Source organism: Acipenser ruthenus, chromosome 12, assembly GCF_902713425.1.
Source record: "Acipenser ruthenus chromosome 12, fAciRut3.2 maternal haplotype, whole genome shotgun sequence".
Classification (NCBI taxonomy): domain Eukaryota; kingdom Metazoa; phylum Chordata; class Actinopteri; order Acipenseriformes; family Acipenseridae; genus Acipenser; species Acipenser ruthenus.
The window spans coordinates 25504005-25526776 of NC_081200.1; the positions used below are offsets into that span (position 1 = coordinate 25504005).

At 41.4% G+C, this 22772-nt stretch overlaps 1 protein-coding gene across 1 annotated transcript in view; it reads left to right on the top strand.

Annotated features, from left to right (window-relative positions):
* The window catches only part of LOC117416621 (neuronal growth regulator 1-like), a 317626-nt gene that overhangs the window by 180398 nt on the left and 114456 nt on the right, over positions 1–22772 (top strand). Inside the window, exon 3 of the mRNA XM_034924603.2 lies at positions 22377–22502. Within this exon, the coding sequence (XP_034780494.2) occupies positions 22377–22502 (126 nt within the window). The remainder of the gene's footprint in view (positions 1–22376; positions 22503–22772) is intronic.

Sequence of the window (22772 nt, forward strand, 5' to 3'; positions counted from 1 at the left end):
CAGGCTTCCAAGGGCAAGCCCTGGGCTGAAGCCTAGCAGGCCTTGTAGTGATAAGACGGCCTTACTGGACGCACCTATCTCCCCTGGCCATAGATTTGGGCCAGCAGTGGAGGAGATCCTGCAATGCTCCCAAAGAGAACGGGAGGCATCTTGACAGGTGGCCGCGATGCTTCCTTCCCGTGCTCCGGTACAGGAGAGGATGAGACGCTGGTATCGACCCGTGACACAAACAGTGACCGACTGCGCCTTCAGACTTCCGCGGCAGCTAGTATCCGGGGCTGCCCGCAAGGACAGGGGAATGCCGAACGTGGGGCCCCAGCGTAACAGCACTCCGGGAGGCAGTTCCACACTGGCCTAAGCAGCCTCCAAGGCAGGCTCCACCTCAGCCCCAGCAGCCCCAGAAGGGGCCCTGAAGGCTTGCGGCCTCAGGCCCACCCCTTCTCACAACACCAGCTGCAATACTGGTGCACTTGCACCTCAGACTCTTGGGTGCTCGCCACTATACACAACGGTTACATGCTGCAGTTCCGTGTGAGCCCTCCTCCCTTTCGAGGGATCACGGTTACATCCATAAGCGACCCTCTCCAGGTCTTGGCCCTCTGACAAAAAGTAAAAACATTACTTCTCAAACAAGCCGTTCACCTCAGAGAACACACCTCATAAGAGGAGGGGTTCTACTCGAGGTACTTTCTAGTGCCAAAAAAGGACAGTGGCCTTCGCCCCATCCTAGACCTGAGACACCTCTTGAGGGAGAGGAGGTTCCAGATGATCACACATTGCTACATCCTCCAGTCTGTCTGGCCGGGCGACTGGTTTACCACTGTGGACTTAAAGGACACGTATTTTCAAATATCTCCACTTCGCCTTTCAGGGAAGCGTCTTCAAGTTTTCCGTGCTGCCATTCGGCCTCTCCTCAGCCCCCCATATGTTCTCAAAGTGCTTGGATGCCATCCTAGCCCTCTTGCAGCTGCAAGGAATCAGGGTGTTGAACTGCCTGGATGACTTTGTTCCCAGTCACACGAAGGAGCAGATGCCCACAAGGCGATCGTGATGGAGCATCTGGTGAGACTGGGTCTCACTCTCAACGAGGCCAAAAGCCAATTAATACCAGTGCAAAGTACAGTTTACTTGGGTCTCCGGCTGGATTCCCTTACAATGCGAGCCTATCTGTCGGACGACAGAGTTACCACCATTGACAACTGTCTAACCTTGTTTGAACAGATCCGTGTCTCGCGTATGCTGGGAAGCCCTGCTCTGATGGAGGCAAGCTTCTCACCTGCGCGAAGGTGTAAGGATGGGAGTGATCCACAGCCGTATCCAACTTGGGTTGTGGTGCGGTCTAGGCAGGCATCTGTAGGTCCTCACTGGGTCGCTAGACATCCCTGACAATAATTGCTCTAGATCTGCGAGCGGTTCACCTCACTCTCCAGCATTTCTTTCAAGTGCTCCAGAGTAGTAGTGTATGTCAACCGCCAGGGAGGGCTTCGGTCACCGGGGTTGCACTGCATAGCCTTCCGGCTATTGACCTAGGCAAAGAGGAATCTATTATCCCTCTGGGCTGTTCATCTCCCTGGAGTAGTGAATTGGGCAGCGGACCTCCTCTCGAGGGAGGTTCCTCACCCGTCAGAATGGCGACTCAAACGTCTGGTGGTAGAGCGTATTTGGAAACATTTCGGGAGGGCCCGAGTCGATCTCTTTGCCAGGGCAGAGACGACTCACTGCCCCCTGTGGTTCTCCCTCCACCGCTGCGATGGTCCACTAGGCATCGACGCCCTAGCCCACGAGGTGGCCCAGGACGCTCTTGTATGCATTCCTGCCAATACCATTGCTCCCGGCCTTCCTAGAGAAAGTTCAGAGAGAAAAGATGACAGTTCTCCTGGTGGCCTCCAGATGGCCCAGGAGAATCTGGTTTGCAAACCTTTACCAGCTGCTGCAAGGCCAGCCCTGGGACATCCCACTGTGCCTGGATCTCCTCAGAGGCACCCTCTGGCACTCAGATCCGGGCAGACTCCAACTGTTGGTCTGCCCCTGAACGGGACCATCTATATGCCTTAGGGCTCTCAGACGCAGTCGTCAGTACATTGCAGAATGCTAGGGCATCCTCCACAAGGTTGTTGTATGCCTATAAGTGGAAATATTTTCAAGATTGGTGTATGATCAGTGGTCATGACCCCATCTATTCCCCTATAGCAATTATTTTACAGTTTCTGCAAGATCTGCCAGAGGCGGGTAGGTCCCCCTCTATGCTTAAAGTGTACCTAGCAGCTATATTTGCATGCCATGTCCCCATTTTCCCCAGGCACTAATTTTCTGGCGACCCGTTTTCTAAAGGGTGCTCGGCGGTTACGTCCTCCTAGAAAGGACGTCCTCCCTGAGTGGTGTCTAAATGTGGTATTAGAGGCTTTCACTAAGGCCCTGTTTGAGCCTATACATGCCATAGAGTTGACATCTCTCTATGAAAACAGCGTTTTTGTTAGCCATCATCTCCGCTAAGTGGGTTAGTGAGCCACAGCTGTCAGTGCACATTTGGGATGATGGAAACAGGGTATCATTACGCATGAAGCCTGCGTTCCTAAGGTGGTTACGGCTTTCCACTTAAACCAGTCAGTGGAACTAGGGGCTTTCCATCCCCCTCCTTTTTCTTCGGAGGAGGATCGGCAATTCAATTCCCTCTGCCTGGTTTGGACATTGAGAGGTTATGTGGATAGGACGAGAGCGCTGCGTCAGTCTGACCAACTCTTCGTCTGTCATAGTGAAAGGACCCTGGGTCAAGCCCTCTCGAAGCAGCAACTGCCCCACTGGATTGTGGACACAGTTTCGACTGCATATACTAATGCCAGCCTACCACCACCTGGGCAGGTAGCCACACACTCTACCAGAGGAGTGGCTATGTCATGGGCCCTCTTTAGAGGAGCCTCATTGAATGATATTTGTACTGTGGCTAGCTGGCTACTCCACATACATTCACCAGGTTCTGCCGACTCAACATGGTAGATTCCTCGGTGTCTTCTTTAGGCACAAGGGTCCTTGAGGTTACAAGCTCACACCTCAAACATTAGTTTTACGGTAGCGAGACGTCCCTTGTCTCCGCTCACGCTCCCTCGCGACGGCTTTGATATACTTTCCCAAAAGTATTGTTGTTGGTCGTCTTTGAATTGAAAGGGGAATGGTTATGGATGTAACCCCGGTTACCTGAAAGAGAAGACGACCAACAAACCTTGCGAGGTCGCATCACTCGATGCAAAAGAGAACGTGATCTCCGCAGAGTGACTACTTATTCCCTCAGTAGGCGGGACCGAGGACGTCATTCTCCAGAGGGGCCTATCGGCAGCTGTGACATAAAATGCTCAGTAAATACCTAACCTGTGGCAGGCATATCCCAAAAGTATTGTTGTTGGTCATCTTCTATTTCAGGGAACCGTTTCTTAGTCATCTCATTACTGTTCTCTGTGTCCCCTTAAATTATCTTCTGTTGGAATGCAGCACAAATGGTTAGCACTTTTTGGCAATGGTCACACAAGGACAGCACAATACAGATAAATCACGCTGCAGTACTATGGTACCATATTGGAACTACTAGTACTGTACCAGAGTCAGATACATTGTGTTGCCATTGCTGATGTTATTATAATTGCAGTTCAATTATATTTTTTTCAAATGCAGCTTTTTCCGAAAACCATGTGATATCCCACTTAGAACAGGTATAATATGATTAATATTTTTATATAATAAGATTAATAAATCACTGTATTTTTTTTTTAAACAAAGCAATGGGCAGAAGGCAGCCTTGCATAGTGATATTAAGAAAATTGCTTCTTTTATCTGCAAAACCTAGGCATCTCTTTATCATCATAGCTAGCAGCAGGTTTGCAATGATTTGCTGGAGCCCCAATATTCATGAGGCTTTGAACTGAAACACATTGCAGCCTGTCAGCACTCATGGTCATGTTTGCTTGACTAGAAGTAATGGTGTATTTGGAGCAGTTATTATGATATTTATTATGAGTTTTTCAGAATAATATTTTTTGGTAGAGATAAGCAAATGAGAGAGGGTAACTACTTTCTGGTTTCAAACTCAGCAGGTAGAAATGATGGCACCCAGGAAAGTCATTAAGTCTTAATACTAGATCTAAAAACATATGCATAGAAATTAAATGAATTTCAGAGGTGACGTTTAATCTATTGCGATCAGAAAAATAAACTGTAACAAGGTAGTATTGGTGGACTGTCAATCAAAACTCAAATCATAGCTGACAGATTGTTTATCTGGAGGCGGGACGCAGCAAGCGCTCTGACAATAGGTCAGTGTTAGTCATGTAATTGCTCTGTTGGGATCCTAAAGGTGTAATTTTGTGAGACCGAACAGAACTGAACAACCTGATTTGGCGAAACCGTTCCATCTTCCTGCCATGGAACGTTGTCCGGCAGAACAGGCTGGTCTGCACCCTGTGCTCACATATTAAATACTTTAAATGCACGTGAAGTGAAGTGCAATCCCCGTGCCTAAATACAATTATACATTTTAAATAACTTGTGCTACACACCCCCATTTATATCCCATGCAGCCATATCTATACACCAACATTAACACACGCAACATACAACATAAAACACAAAAATACACACAGGGGTGGGGCACATTGCCACATATACCCCCCCTTGTGTGCAGCACACATGGCCTCAATGGCCACCTCCCCCCTTAAAAGCCCAAAAGTCCAGCACAAAGCCCTGGGCCAGAACTAGAGGCTTTAAGGGGCCCACAGGCGGCAATGTTGCCAGTAGCCAGGTGGCTACTGGCAATGCTGTCAGCGTTACTGCTGACAGCTCCCAGGCTGACTCCTTCAGCCGGGGTAGTCCTGGCAGCGGAAAGGCTGCTTGGAGGGTGGTCTCCTGACCTCCCCCTTTCTTCGTAGCCGGCAGCACCCTCTTATGGGGCTCCAACCACAGTACTCTCGGCAGCGAAAGTTTGATTCAAGTGCTTTAATTGTATTTCACGACAGTAATATGAAACCTTTTATTAATAATAATACTAATACAAACTGTGATCAACATCTGCTTTGAGCAATCAATCAATTGCTTTGAGCCTAATGTGGGTGCGCACATCAAAATTAACAAGCCTCCCCCTTTTCCAAAAATCAAACACCCCCCAAATTTTGGTATAGATAGATAGATAAACATACACACAATGTAATGTGTTCTAATGTTTCTTTTTAATTTATTTTAGTTATTTTAGTTATTTTCGTGCATTTCTGGGTGTACGAGCACGGTAAATGTTTGTTCATCCTTTTCAGAAAATGTTAGAGAAACAAGCTGTAAAACTTGTATCATCATCTTGACATGAAAGCTCTATCCCACAATACCTTTGGTTACAACCCAGAACCATGCCTCAAACTTGGTTCACTGGTTCAGTAGCCCTATGTCCGCTAGGTCCAGTGACCACATCACGAAAACGCACAACCAGACGACCTGACATGACCTGACGACCCAGTCATAGCGCAAAAACAGTGTGTTGATTTCCATGGGGCACTGAATTCCATGTAACACCAGCACTGCTAGCGAGAGAAATAAATACATATCTAAGTAATACAATGGTGTCACTGAAGTAAAGATTTGTGCATCAGGATGCACTATAAAACCATAGAGGCAGAGGTTTAAAGTGTCTTTTACATCAAAAGTAAGTAATGTAAACCAGACATGTCTGGAGATAGACATGTTGTCTGGAATAATGAGGTGTCCAGTTTAAAAAAAATTAAATTATGTATGTATGTATGTATTTTAAATGTTTAAATCATTGTGCTGAAATAACATGAATGTGTTCTCTGTATACATTACATTATGTGAAAAATAGAAATAATTTTAGAGCTGTACAGTAGGCCTATATTATAAAGTATACAGTACAGCATAAAACTCTGTAAGGTATGAGTTTATATGCCCTATTTTACTCATGTTCTTAATTTTAGTAATTCAGTAGGCAACTTATACCTGTTCTGTTCAGTTTTTGTACTGTCTTTGGTGTTAGTATAACAACCATTCGGTTGTTTTCAGTGTGTCTGTTTACACACTAGTGACCTAACGACATACTTAATTGGTTATTATTGGCGTCAGGGGTGAAATTCTCAACAAAAAGTGCAGGTACTTTTATGTGTAAACATTAAAATAAATTAGCCAATTTGAGTGCCACTGAATAAATACTTCTAATATGTATAGATATCGGTAGACCATAATGTTTTAATACAAAATAAGCCTTAAAAAAGAACTGATAAAATATAACCAATTCACCATAAACAAAGAAGCTGAAAATACTGAAAGCTTAGTACCCTCCGCTTGTATCACTCAGCCATGTACTGTAATATAACACTTAAATTAAACCTTAAATATTAAAGAATTATATATATATATATATATATATATATATATATATATATATATATATATATATATATATATATATATATATATATATACACACAAAGAGGTCTTGGTCAAACAATGCACAATAAAGGCTGACATTTGTAATGTAACAGGCACTACTATTAAAAAAACAATGTTCTTGACTTGGCCATTTTAATCTCCATAGTATTCTCTGAAATCATCCCCATACTTTCCAGACCCTGAGTACACATCTGGTCATGCTACATTGATAGCCTTGGTTCAGAACATCTATCCATGTTGTTTTTTTTTTTTTACTTATTACGTATCCCACAATTTCTATATTAATTACCATGACCTACTCCAGAAAAAAATAGCTTTTGAAAAGGCTTCTCAAAGATGAACAAGAGGAAATGTGATGGAATTATGTCAGTGTTACACATACTGTACACTTTCTTCAATTGATTTTTCATCATGGCGTGGCCATCGTCACCGCACACTTTCAGGAGACTTTTTTAAGCTCCCGAGTGGCGCATCCAGTAAAGGCGCTCCGCGCGGAGTGCAGGATGTGCCCTATAGCCTGGAGATCGCAGGTTCGAATCCAGGCTATGTCACAGCTGACCGTGACCGGGAGTTCCTAGGGGGGGCGGCGCACAATTGGCTGAGCGCTGCCCGGGTAGGGAGGGCTTAGGTCGGCAGGGGAATCCACGGCTCACCGCGCATCAGCGACCCCTGTGGCCAATAGGGCGCCTGTGGCTCTGCAGCGGAGCCGCCAGATCTGTGTTGTCCTCCGGCACTATAGGTCTGGTGGCATTGCTGTGGATCTGCAATGCGAAAAATGACGGCTTGGCAGGAGCACGTTTCGGAGGACGCGTGTTCCAGCCTCCGTTTTCCGAGTCGGCGCGGGGGTTGTGAGCGGTGAGCCGGGGATACAGATAATAATTGGGCATGCTAAATTGGGGTGAAAATCGGGGTAAAATAATTGGCGACGACTAAATTTAAAAAAAAAGAAAGAAAAAAAAAAGGAGACTTTTTTAAAAACAGATTTGCTTGTCAGCAGGGTAAATACATAAATTAACACGAGCACTCTATGTTATGAATCAGCATAAAACCGTTTAAAAATGCAACATGTTTAATTTATTAAGAAGAGAAAGGGAGAACAGTGGGTGTGTTTAGCTGCTACAGCCTTCATCAGCATTGGAGAAGTGAAATAAAGATTTATCATTATCGAATGCTTTCAGATATACAAACGATTAAAAAAAATGTTACATATGATCAACAGTAGTCATTGTTGTTCTTTAACAGCTGCTCCTAATTAAAAAAAAATCTAACTAAAATACAAATAAAAAGTTCCAGCTTGATTACAATAAGTGTATTTTTTCTCTCGCAGAATGGTCAATAAACTTCTGAATCATTAATCAACTGGTCTTATGAAGAGTTTAATTTGTAGCTAGTGTGGACACAAGCATGACTTTAATTTTTATCTTCAAGGGAGTAACATTAAAAAACTCAGTAACTCACTAGTTTCATTGTGTACATTAGTAGCTCTGTAGCGTGGTTCCCAGAATTCATTGATGTATATATATTTTACTATTAAATGGGTTTTATTTCACATGCCCCAGAAAAATGTTTTCCAAATTCCATCGTATTCATTGTTTTGAAGGTTTAAAATAAATAAATCAGGAGACTAAATTAAAGATTTCATAACAGTTTAAATTACTTCAAATGTCATTCATTCAATAAACAACCGTCTTACTTTCCATTTCTTGAAGAATTAGTAGTCGATCAGGGGAGGGTACCGACAACCTTACTGATCAATCATATAAATCCATAGGCAGATGAGACTGACCTATTGGTTTAATAATGATTGGCACCAAAGCTGCCAAATAACCTCATGATCTTGTTGCCAAGAATTAAGGTAAATAGAGCATCCATTGTCAGTGGTTCATTTCAAGAATATTTTAATGATTTTTTTAGTTTCTGTGACGAGACTGTAAGAGTGGATGGAATGCATGCGCATTGGATGAAGCAGAGGTCCCGGTACCCAGTACCGGCATTAAAATAAGTCCCGGTACTGAGTACCGGTGAGTACCGGCAGAATTTCACCCCTGATTGGGGTACAGTTGTGTTTGGCATAATCCAGTGTCTATATTAGTGAGGGACTACTGTAATAATATAATTAACAAAAAAACATTAAGATCATCCAACTTGGCTACCTTGCGCAAGTCTGTGAAAGTAAGGCTGGTTTTAATAGCGACAACATATTCAGCTTCTTTGGCTTCCATAAGTGAAGTATTCCATTGTTGAGGGTGCAGTATATTAAAGACAAACTACATAGTGTGCTACTGCTGATAGGCAGAACTAAACAGAGAATTGGTGTACCATAGGTGGGCTAGAGGAGGAGAATTGCACAGCAACCAAGATTATCAAGGCCAAGTTCATTTTAAGCTTTGACTGTGGGATTTGACTTGCAACCAGTGCTGCTGAACCTAACTAGGTATTTTGCTAACAGTGCGCACTCAGAAGTATTCTACATACATGGGAGTGTCAAAGTTGCATTACAAAATTAAACTGGGCTTTATTACAAACTGTGGTTGGTACAACCCAATTTGAAAAGGCCTATTACAACTTGGAGTTGATATTACAAAATGTGACCAGGCCTTACATAAAACTTTTTTTTTTTTTTTTTTTTAATAATTTAGTCATTGCCTATGATTTTACCCCAGTTTTCAGCCCATATTGGAATCGCCAATTGTATTTATTAATCCTGGTTCACCTCTGCAACTCCCTGGTGACTCGGGGAATGGTGGCTAACACACGCGTCCCTGCCAAACGTGTCCCTGCCAAGCCATCTTTTTTCGCACTGCAGATCCACAGCGAAACCATCAGACCTATAGTGCCGGAGGACAACACACATCTGAGTGGCTCCACAGCAGACCCGCCGGTGCCCTATTAGCCACAGGAGTCGCTGGTGCGCGGTGAACTGTGGATTTCCCTGCTGACCTAAGCCCTCCCTACCTGGGCAGTATGCCGCCCCCTGGGAACTCCCAGTCACAGTCGGCAATGACAGCCTGGATTCGAACCAGAGATCTCAAGGCTATAGGGCGCATCCTGCACTCCACGCGGAGCGCCTTTACTGGATGCGCCACTCAGGAGCCCTTCACATAAAACATTTCTATATTACTAAATGCAACATTTGTCCCTATTCGCAAAACAAAAAGACTGTTAAGAAATGTTTTTGTTAAGGACAGTTTTTTTAAAGCCATTTTAATTAAATCGAGTTCATGAAAATGTTTTAGAGAAGGTTAGAAGGTAGGTTCTTTTCCATTTTCAGAGCACTGCTTATCCAAAGGGAAGCAAGGTTTTGTGAATAGGGACGATTATTACAAAATTGCTTGTACAATGTGACTTCATCTAGATGGAAGGACACTGCTTAGAATATCAATCAGTGGCATTTTGAAACTAATCTATGCAATTGTCTACTTCTTTTTACTATAGTTCCTATCTTCCTGCAATTTTTCTTAGTGTGCTAGCATTTGGAACGATTTCCAAAATGGAACATCCAAGTGGCCATTCAACTATACAACTGTGACATTCAGCAGAGAACTACATAAATGATTGATGGTTACTCATTTAGAACAAGGAAGAGAGTTAGATTTTATCCAATAAAGCACATCGACCAGAAAGACTTTGAGAAGTTTAAAGCACCCTTGATACAAGCAACACTAGGTTAAACCCAACATGTAAACTGGGGATAGTTAATTGGAAGCTCAGTATCAAAGGATAGGAAGGGTATATCAAGATTTGTCTTCATCTCTGAAAAGTTTAATTGCTTGGAACTAGTAATAAGACAAGGGCATTTTAGACTGTACAATACCATTCATTTAAGAAAGAAGACAAGCAAGAGATGCCATAGAGCGCTCTTCAGTCCAGGAGTGGAGTGTGGAATTGAGAGTATAGACATTTACAGTTAAATTGGTTACAGTTCAAGCTCCTGAAACTTCAAAGGATGAAAGGTCAGAAATCTAGTGATGAAAGAACATTAATGAGGAACAACCAACAGTGTTTGACAGTTTGTAACAGAAATGTGATAGAAGAGGAAACCAGAAGGTCAGTTGAATTTGCAAACTATCACAAAATTAGTGTTGCAGCCCAAGAAATAGTACTGGGTGACTGACTTTGTGCTATCAATTTGTTGAAAGTAATTGTACAGGGTTTTCAAAATAACCGATCCACCAGTGCGATCCACCATCTACTATATATGTGCTGACTACTTTATTAAAAAATATTACTTTCAAGTGTATCATTGTCCATTTTTTTGTCACATTATCATACTGTAAAGAGATATAGTACATAATAGCTATACACAGCGGTCCAAATAAGCTGCATACCCGCTGTTTTCACGCATTAAAAAATCTAAAATACACATTAAGTTTAAATTTAATGCCTAAAAATATGCACAGCAGTTTTGCTGTGCAGCTCGTCTCCCGCCTCCCCTTAAACTTCCACTAACAACAGAACCACTTTCTCAATAAGTTTTTTTTTTATTAAAAAGATGGTTCCAGAGCTACCTTCATTTCTTGGTGACACCAAAGATGTCAGTCTTTAAAGGAGAAAGTAATACACTTGAAACCACAATATACTGCAAACCTCGAGAGAGAAAAACACTGTTACAAGCTAATAGTAATCACTCGCAATCTTTGATATGTAATATACCCGTGGGCCAATTTTTGCCCTTACGGCGCAATTGTAGTACAATACAGGAGTTTTAAATGAAATCTACACACATGAGAGAGATAGTTTCACAGTGAGGCTATAAATAACATGATGTTGAAAAAGCATACTTACGTGCAAAATACACAGACAGAAAATAAAGATAGAGCAGACAGGTTCAACGTATTCACAGGCGGGTGGAATCAAAAATATTATATTAAAACACTGTCATATTCTACAAAGTGACAAACAACTTAACTTTTACTTCATTGCCCCCAGTGATTACTTTTAGACAAGCATGTAACATCAGAGATAGGGTTGTACATACAGTACATTCCCCTCCATTCTCTATGACCAATTGGCTTCCTATTCAAGCAGCTGGTAATTTTCGATGTCGCTGTTGTGTACATTGTGCCAATACAATGGATACAAAAGCCTTTAACCATCCTCACACAGGCGTAAAACATCAAATAAGAGGTTTTTATTAATTGCAATATGACACATGTTATATATATGCTTAAATACCCCAAAATATTATATGTGAAACTATTTTGTGTGTGTGTGTATATATATATATATATATATATATATATATATATATACTGTATGTGTATATATACAGACGTGCTAAAATTTGTTGGTACCCCTCCACAAAAAACGAATAATGCACAATTTTCTCTGAAATAACTTGAAACTGACAAAAGTAATTGGCATCCACCATTGTTTATTCCATATTTAATAGAAATCAGACTTTGTTTTTGATTTTTTATTCAACATAATATTGTAAATAATAAAACAAATGAAAATGGCATGGACAAAAACGATGGGACCACTAACCTAATATTTTGTTACACAACCTTTAGAGGCAATCACTGCAATCAAACGTTTTCTGTAGCTCTCAATGAGACTTCTGCACCTGTTAACAGGTAGTTTGGCCCACTCTTCCTGAGCAAACTGCTCCACCTGTCTCAGGTTTGATGGGTGCCTTCTCCAGACTGCAAGTTTCAGCTCTTTCCATAGATGTTCGATAGGATTCAGATCAGGACTCATAGAAGGCCACTTCAGAATAGTCCAATGTTTTGTTCTTATCCATTCTTGGGTGCTTTTAGCTGTGTGTTTTGGGTCATTATCCTGTTGGAGGACCCATGACCTGCGACTGAGACAGAGCTTTCTGACACTGGGCAGTACTTTTCGCTCCAGAATGCCTTGATAGTCTTGAGATTTCATTGTGCCCTGCACAGATTCAAGGCACCCTGTGCCAGGCGCAGCAAAGCAGCCCCAAAACATAACCGAGCCTCCTCCATGTTTCACTGTAGGTATGGTGTTCTTTTCTTTGAAAGCTTCATTTTTCGTCTGTGAACATAGAGCTGATGTGACTTGCCAAAAAGCTCCAGTTTTGACTCATCTGTCGAAAGGACATTCTCCCAGAAGGATTGTGGCTTGTCAATATGCATTTTAGCAAATTCCAGTCTGGCTTTTTTATGTTTTTCTGTCAAAAGTGGAGTCCTCCTGGGTCTTCTTCCATGGAGCCCACTTTCGCTCAAAAAGCGACGGATGGTGCGATCAGAAACTGACGTACCTTCACCTTGGAGTTCAGCTTGTATCTCTTTGGCAGTTATCCTTGGTTCTTTTTCTACCATTCGCACTATCCTTCTGTTCACTCTGGGGTCGATTTTCCTCTTGCGGCCGCGCCCAGGGAGGTTGGCTACAGTTCCATGGACCTTTAACTTCTTAATAATATTTGCAACTGTTGTCACAGGAACATCAAGCTGCTTGGAGATGGTCTTGTAGCCTTTACCTTTACCATGCTTCTCTATTATTTTCTTTCTGATCTCCTCAGACAACTATCTCCTTTGCTTTCTCTGGTCCATGTTCAGTGTGGTGCACACAATGACACCAAACAGCACAGTGACTACTTTTCTCCATTTAAATAGGCTGAATGACTGATTACAAGATTGGAGACATGTGTGATACTAATTAAAGAAACTAATTAGTTTGAAATATCAATATAATCCAATTATTTATTATCTTTTCTAAGGGGTACCAACAAATGTGTCCAGGCCATTTTAGAATATCTTTGTAGAATCAGCAATAATTCATCTCTTTTCACAGCTTCTTTGCTTTATTCTATGACATACCAAAGGCATGCAAGTATACATGATAAAATATCTTTTAATTTCATCACTTTTCAGGAGGAATGAAGCATTATTTCAATGAGCTGTAAGGGTACCAACAAATTTGAGCACGTCTGTATATATATATATATATATATATATATATATATATATATATATGGTTGATTATTATAATGAACATATTGTTGATGTATTGCTAGAAGTGTGTGTATATATCAGGGACAAAGCCACGCTCGGGCCTGAGGGGCCTGGACCCGACTATTTTGCTCATGGGCCCACCCAGTTATGGAGCGATTGACAATTTAAATTTTTTCATGCCAAGCCGAATGTACAGGCAAATCCCGCGCGCGCCAATTATCAGACAGTTAAAACCAAAGTTTGTAGAATAATCGTCTGACCATGCTATACCTTTAACGTACAGGCAATTTTTCTTTTCATTGCAAGGCACATGCAACCAGCTTGTTAGCAGCTGCTGTTTAGCTTACAATTAGCTATCTAATTACCTACAGAAAGTTTAGCCAACTTTGCAGTAAACTGTAGCTATATTTGCGTCTTATGCATTAGCTATGTCCCGACAATCCAGTCTTTTTAATTATGTAAAAAGAAAACAAACCGACGAATCAACGACTAATGTGCCAGTACCAGGGATCAGTGAAACATCTTCGACTTCTTCAAATGTTTCAGTATTACCAGGATTCAGTAAAAACGCAAGTTCAGCAAATACAGCCTCAGATTTGTCTGCCATTGATGAACCGCCGACACAACCGATACTCGTTATCCAACCTCCCTCATTGCTGGTAAGTCCTGCAGCTTCACGGCTCATTGCTATTCGAAACACAAGTGGCTGGAATATAGCATTTCAAAAAACCCAATTTTCTGTAAAATGTGTAGACATTTCGGTTATTCATCATCTATTGCAGATAAGTTCAGTCATGGTTTTAATGATTGGAAACAGATGCACCAGGCCTGTACAAAGCATGTATCGAATAAAGCTCATGCAGTAGCGGTTTGCAAGTTCGATAGCTATAGAGAGTGCCAGCAGTCAGGCCGTGGAAATGTTTTTAATCAGTTAAATAGGGAGGCTGTGAGTGCTCGATTGATCGAAAACAACTGGCAGCACAACAAGATCATGCTTGATATTGTAATGTTCTGTGCGAAACAACAAATAGCTCTCCATGGGCACAGGGAGAACAATGACATCCTTAACGGGGAACTTTTTCGAACTTTTTCAACTGTTCTGCAAGTATGACCCAGAAATCAAAAGCCGACTAGAAGCGCTTCCGATAAATGCAATTATGACATTCAAAATGATCTAGTTGAAGCTGCAGCCTCTTTGCTTCTTCGTAAAATCAGGTAGGAATTGCACGAGGCCTCAAACACATACTATTCTATTCTTGCGGACGAATGCAAAGACGAGTCCAAACGGGAGTCTTGAGCTTGAGCGGGGGGTAGATACACGCTGGAGTTCCAGGTCCGGTGCGGTGAGCAATATGCTCAAGCTTTTTGATGTTATTTTAGAAGCGCTAATGGAGTTTGTAGAAGGTGGGGGGCAGACCAAGTTGGAGGCACAGTCTCTTCTCCAGCAAATTCAAACTAAAATAATTATATTTTTACTTGTTTTATTTGGGAAAATGTTTGAAAATCGACTAGGGTGCGCTGTGACAACGACCTTCAAGCTATTTGGAATCAAATTCTGGACTGCCAACTCAACAAAATACATCCAAGCCATTCAGCCACACAGAACATACTTGTTCAGTATCAATTTGGGGGAAGCGGAAGTGTCAGTGTTTTTCCAACAACTGAGGCTCACACTCTGCCAATGACAACGTGCACAGTGGAACAGCTCTTCTCAAGTGTAAACAAAATCAAATCAGCCGCCAGGAGCTCGATACTTACAGCTCGCTTAAATTCGTGGTCTCTGTTATCATTTGAGAGAGACTTGTGTGATTCTATAGTCTCGTAGTTATGTGTCTTGTGTAGTATTAGACTAGACGGCTAATTCTTCCAGGGGTGGCGCCGCCGCCCGGGGGGAGGGAGGATTAGGTCGACCAGGGTGTCCTCGGCTCACCGTGCACCAGCGACCCCTGTAGTCTGGCCGGGCGCCTGCGGGCTTGCCTGTAAGCTGCCCGAGAGCTGCGTTGTCCTTCGACGCTGTAGCTCTTGGGTGGCTGCATGGTGAGTCGGCAGTGTGAAAAAAAGCGGTCAGCTGGATGGCACACGCTTCGGAGGACAGCGTGTGTTCGTCTTCACCTTCCCGAGTCAGCGCAGGGGTGGTAGCGGTGAGCTGAGCCTAAAAATAATTGGCCATTTCCAAATTGGGAAGAAAATAATAAAAATAATTGGCAACGACTAAATTAATAAAAAAATACATAAAAATAATAAAATAAAAAAAACACAATAAAGAATAGCAAAATTCTACCAAATATACGCTAACTTTGAGCTTTTGTTACTAGCTATATATCATCAATAGGTACTTGTGGCAAAGTGGTAAGTTGTACATGCAGGTGCAGTACAGTACAGTAATCCAACAAAAAACGACAGACAAACAAAGTACGGGTGAAAAAGGTTTGTTTATTTTAATCCAGGGATCTGATGACCAAACAGAAACAAACAATGATGGCTGGCAATACACAATGCACTCACGTTCTTTCTTACACAGTATACCGGTCCTTTCGGTTCATTTTCATAACCACAACAAAGGAACAGATTACGTCGCTTCAACCCCTACTTATACTGTCACTCATGACCCCTTGGTAGACGATTGCAGCGGCTCCTCCAATCCGTGGCTGCCACATCATTTCCCTTCTGGGTCGATTAGTTAGTGTACTGAAGCTCTGCCCCTTTTCTAAATGATCGACTTCCTTTTAACCCTAGGAATGAAGTGTCAGGCCAAGCAGTCCAGGGTACTCTATTCCCATTACTTAGCGCCCTCACAGGTTGGGATTGAGATTTACCACCAATAATTATTGTCTTTCTGTCACAGTACTGTAACAAGGCAGGGAGGGGGGTTATTATCCTCCCTGCCAGAAAAGTGTATTTGTTTAATTGTTTAATTATTATTTATTGCTTAATTATCATCTGCACCTGGCTACCATTATACAGTGCTGATAGCTCTGTATAAGTTAGAAAGACAAGAGACCCCTCATTTTGTTCCTCTGCTATACCTCTTGTGGAATATGACACACATTTCCAGTGAAAACCAAAAAAACAACCATTAACCAGTGCTGGGTCCTTGACTAATAATAAGAGGTGGGCATGAAACTGGAGCCTGGTGTAGAGGTTAGCACATGTGGCTAGCACGCCAAAGATCAGTGGATTTTTTTTTTTAATATATATTAATTATAGTTTTATACTAACATAATTTATTAATTTTTGTTCATGAGCGCTAACAGCCAAAGTGCTAATGGTGTATTATTAAATGTACATATTAAATATTATAATGGTTATAGTTAAATTAAACCTCCTTGCTTATATATATATATATATACAGACGTGCTCAAATTTGTTGGTACCCCTCCACAAAAAACGAAGAATGCACAATTTTCTCTGAAATAACTTGAAACTGACAAAAGTAATTGGCATCCACCATTGTTTATTCCATATTTAATAGAAATCAGACTTTGTTTTTGATTTTTTATTCAACATAATATTGTAAATAATAAAACAAATGACAATGGCATGGACAAAAACGATGGGACCACTAACCTAATATTTTGTTACACAACCTTTAGAGGCAATCACTGCAATCAAACGTTTTCTGTAGCTCTCAATGAGACTTCTGCACCTGTTAACAGGTAGTTTGGCCCACTCTTCCTGAGCAAACTGCTCCAGCTGTCTCAGGTTTGATGGGCGCCTTCTCCAGACTGCAAGTTTCAGCTCTTTCCATAGATGTTCGATAGGATTCAGATCAGGACTCATAGAAGGCCACTTCAGAATAGTCCAATGTTTTGTTCTTATCCATTCTTGGGTGCTTTTAGCTGTGTGTTTTGGGTCATTATCCTGTTGGAGGACCCATGACCTGCGACTGAGACAGAGCTTTCTGACACTGGGCAGTACGTTTCGCTCCAGAATGCCTTGATAGTCTTGAGATTTCATTGTGCCCTGCACAGATTCAAGGCACCCTGTGCCAGGCGCAGCCAAGCAGCCCCAAAACATAACCGAGCCTCCTCCATGTTTCACTGTAGGTATGGTGTTCTTTTCTTTGAAAGTTTCATTTTTTCGCCTGTGAACATAGAGCTGATGTGACTTGCCAAAAAGCTCCAGTTTTGACTCATCTGTCCAAAGGACATTCTTCCAGAAGGATTGTGGCTTGTCAATATGCATTTTAGCAAATTCCAGTCTGGCTTTTTTATGTTTTTCTGTCAAAAGTGGAGTCCTCCTGGGTCTTCTTCCATGGAGGCCACTTTCGCTCAAAAAGCGACGGATGGTGCGATCAGAAACTGACGTACCTTCACCTTGGAGTTCAGCTTGTATCTCTTTGGCAGTTATCCTTGGTTCTTTTTCTACCATTCGCACTATCCTTCGGTTCAATCTGGGGTCGATTTTCCTCTTGCGGCCGCGCCCAGGGAGGTTGGCTACAGTTCCATGGACCTTAAACTTCTTAATAATATTTGCAACTGTTGTCACAGGAACATCAAGCTGCTTGGAGATGGTCTTGTAGCCTTTACCTTTACCATGCTTGTCTATTATTTTCTTTCTGATCTCCTCAGACAACTCTCTCCTTTGCTTTCTCTGGTCCATGTTCAGTGTGGTGCACACAATGATACCAAACAGCACAGTGACTACTTTTCTCCATTTAAATAGGGTGAATGACTGATTACAAGATTGGAGACATGTGTGATACTAATTAAAGAAACTAATTAGTTTGAAATATCACTATAATCCAATTATTTATTATCTTTTCTAAGGGGTACCAACAAATGTGTCCAGGCCATTTTAGAATATCGTTGTAGAATAAGCAATAATTCATCTCTTTTCACAGCTTCTTTGCGTTATTCTATGACATACCAAAGGCATGCAAGTATACATGATAAAATATCTTTTAATTTCATCACTTTTCAGGAGGAATGAAGCATTATTTCAATGAGCTGTAAGGGTACCAACAAATTTGAGCATGTCTGTATATATATATATATATATATATATATATATATATATATATATATATATATATATATATATATATATAGCCATAGCTGTACTGCTAATTCACTGTATTCTAATATAGCATTTCTCAAACTGGGGGTCACACGGCTACTGTAGGGGGGTCACATGACCCCTAAAAGTAAAAGCTGTATTATGAAGCCAGCTCTCCCGCCGTTTTTTACTGGTCAGCTAATTAACTTTGTGTTTTGTTTTGTTTTGTTTTACTCGACTGGAGCTATACCATAAGCGCATAGCCCTTAACAATGTCGCCTCATCCCGCCCACCACACACTGCAAGCAGTTTGAGTGACAAGTTTTGAAACTAATGTGTTTGGTGGGAAGGTGAGTGGAAGCGAACCGTCTCAACCGTCTGTATAAAAATCATATTTGTTATAAAAGTAATTTGCTTACTACAAACCCTGTCAGGAACTTAACATGTTTGTTCAATCAGAAGTACCTTATACTATTTAATCAGAAAAAGCTTTAAAAATAATAATGGTAATAGAAAATGTAGCAGTATGTAGGTTTTTGTTTTTGTTCTCTTACTAAGCCGCACGCATTGTGACACAGACTAGTATAGTTATAAGTAAAATGTAGAAAAAGTTTGGCAATTGCTTTTGGTTCGGTAGATTAAACGCAATCATTTCTTGAACCTGTTTTTCCAAACTAACATGTAAAAGTGTGGCTGTTTTGCTTAATAACCTATTTTTTGATCCACTGGGCTGGTGGATTATTTGCATTTATTTCCATTGAGTAAACGGGTGCGAGCTGAGTCCGTAACTCAAAACACTGTCTTCTGAAATGAATGTTATTTTAGGTAAGGGACTTGGAGTCTAGAATTGGTAATCAGGTTTGTGTAAAATATATAAATAAATGTATGAAATCTTTTTTTTTTATTTACCGCTAGTTTAATTCAAGTAGCTTATGATATGATGCATATAGAAATGAATTTGGGGTCCATTCTGTTCTTGGTCACAATGTATTACATTTGTGGTTTATTGGTTGACAATCATTTAAAATCATTCATTATTGTTGACAGCGTTCTTATTTCTTATACTTCTCTAGTCACAGTCAGTTTCTTAAATCCGATCCAATCTCACCCAGCATTTAATGTCAGCATTAAAGTATTGTTTAATGTTATTTATATATTGCTATTTTTTATTTATTTATTATTTTTATTAATGAGTCCAGGTTAATACTAAGGTTATGGGGGTTCAAGGCACTTCAGAATTCGCTAAATTGCAGGAAGGTACACAATTGTGTGTGTGTGGTTTTTCCCCACATCATTTAATGCAGTTATACCATTGCAGATTTCTTATTTTTAATGAATACAGTTGTTTTTGCGGGGCATTTTATTAAATGTGAAAACACTGTAAAACCCCCTCCATAATTAAATTGGGGCCCCCTTGGTGCCCCCCTGTGTGCTATACTCTAGAATCACCACTGTCTGAGATGTAGGTCCTATTTTTTATTTTACACACATAAATGTTTCCTTAGGCTGAGAGAGAGCAATCTTGTCTCCTATATTGTGCTTACCACAAATAAATGTTTCTTCAGGCTGATAGGTAGAGCAAAGTATGATGTTGCCCGCAGTGCGTTACTTGTTTGGTGTTGTTGCCCACGGGCCAGCAAAGGTTGGGGACCACTGATGTACAGTAACTTCATATGATATCGCACTACGGGGTGGGGGGTCATCACAGCCTGAAACATTTCCAAAGGGGGTCCCAGCAAAAAAAGTTTGAGAACCTCTGTTCTAATCGATAAATTACAACTGTACATGCAATACCTGCAAAATACAATAAACGTAGCCTTGGTTTACAATGGTCTGTACTCTATAGGGTGATGTGTATTGACACATAATATTAACGTTATAGTTTATTACATATATAAGATAACTACTGCTTGGAACTTTTTGTCTATCAAAATCTTCACAATGCACAAAGAGCACAATGCACAAAGAGCATCCCCAAACAGGCTAAAATCTGTTTATGTTCCAGATTGAACAAGATGAACGTGTTAGTTTTCCTGCCTCAAAAAATTCCATCAACTTTGAATATTACTAACTGGTGGTCAAAATTCAGTATTAAAAAAAAAACTACAAAAAAAAAACATGCTTTTGGGATATTAATTTGTTAAGTTTGTTCATAGAATGATGTTTTCACTTATGCGTTTAAGAATGCATTTGTACTGTGGGCTAGGTTTTGACATGCACATGTGTTTGTTTTTTTTATTGAAACGTTTTTGTACTAAATTTTGTACTTGATAACATTAATTTAAAAATCCAATTGATGCCCACTAACAATCCCCGTAAATTTTTCTCTACCTTCTCCTCCTTCCTTAGCCCCCACCCCCTTCCACCTTTCTCTATCTTGGCTGATGACTTTGCCTCCTTCTCCTCCAAAATCACAGACATCCGCAAACTCTTCACTACCTTGCCTCCTTCCCCACCCTGTTCTCTGCTCACTCCCTCCCCACCACCCTCTGCAACCCCTACTAATCTACCCTCCTTCTCCTCCTTCTCAGACTCTGAACTTTGCTCCCTGCTCCAGAGGCATAAACCCAACACGTGTGCTCTTGATCCCCTCCCCACTCATCTCTTCCAGGCTGCTGCCCCTGCTCTACTCCCCTTCATTTCCGCCCTTCTCAACACCTCTCTGCTCTCTGTCTGTTTCCCCTCTGCCTTCAAACAGGCCTGCATCACCCCCATCTTAAAAAAATCTTTAAAAAACCCTCCCTTGATCCCTCATCCCTCCAGAACTACCGTCCTATCTCCCTTCTCCCTCCTCTCTAAAGCCCTTGAGCGAGCGGTACATTACCAGTTCTCTGCTTTCCAATCAACACATTTTCTGCTCAACCCCTCCAATCTGCTTTTCGCCCGGCACACTCCACTGAAACTGCTCTTCTCTTCGTCACTAACTCTTTACTATCTGCCCGTGCTGCCTCCCTCTCCTCAGACCTAATTCTCCTCAACCATTCTCCTGTCCTCCCTCATTGGCCTGGGACTCTCCTGCACTGCTCTTGTCTGGTTCTCCTCCTACCTCTCCGATCACACGTATTGGGGGTCCAGGTGTGGCTCACCCTCTGCCTCTTGCTCTCTTTCGACAGGTGTCCCCCAAGGCTCTGTCCTGTGACCCCTCCTGTTTTCTCTCCATACCCACTACTTGGGTCCCCTCATCTCCTCCCATGGCTTCTCATATAATTTCTATGCTGATGATGCACAGATCTTCCTCTCCTTTCCCCGCTATGACTCCGACATTTCCTCCTGTATCTCTACCTGTCTCCTCCTGGATGCACTCGCATCATTTCAAACTCAACCTTTCCAAATCAGACCTCCTTTTCTTCCCCCCTCTTCCTCCCCCACTGCTGATCTCTCTATCTCTATTCCTCTTGAATCCACTACCCTCTCTCCCTCCTCATCCACCAAGAACCTCAGTGTCACCCTTGTGCCTTAATTCAATTTTCACCCCTGGGTCTTCTGGGAGATGTAGTTTCCTTTCTGGGCTTTATATAACATGACTATATGTTCCTTATACTGGACATGGGTTCTGTAATAAATGCGGTCCTATATACCTACCATCCACTACCTTCCCCCGTACTTTATATAAAAATGTCATCTACAAGTGCTAATTGGGGTCTGTGAAACCAGCCACATAACATTTTAAGGCTTAAAGGTGTTTGGAAAGATTGCACTTCACTTGAAGAAATTAGAAGTGTTATATTTTTGGAGTTAGGAATACTTTTTAGTTCTAAAATCAGTGTGCAGTGTTGACACTTATAATTGGCGGTGAGCTCAGCAGAACCTGTTCTCTTGAAAAAGAAAATATGTATCCTTATCCTTGGAGTATTTGATGTTTAATGTGTCATTGCTATTTCTAAAATATGAAAGGTCTTTTTTTTTTGGTTAACAATGTTGAGACATGCTTGAAATGTTTTTCATTCTTAATGACCAGTCCTGTAGACTATTTGCAAAGGCAACAGGTTTTTCATCAGTGCTATCTTATTTGTGTCTTTCCAGTTCCCCCGAAGATATATGACATCTCTTCTGACATTGTTGTTAATGAAGGCACCAACATCACACTTATTTGCCTGGCCAGTGGGAAACCGGAGCCTTACATCTCTTGGAGACATATAACCCCATTAGGTGAGCATGAAGCATGTAGAATTCCATAGATGTAGATACAGTATATCTTTTAATTGGAACCTGTCATATCCATAGATACCTAGCTATGTAGATGTGAAGCTGGTCTTTCACAATAGCCAGTAGTTTCCCCATAAGGGAATACAGAAGAGTCATCCTCAAGAACTAACAAAATTTGCATGCCACTGACACACATTCTTACCCAGTATCCCTGATGTTTTAATAACATAAAACAACTGTTATATTTAACTGGATACAAATGTTTAACTGCAT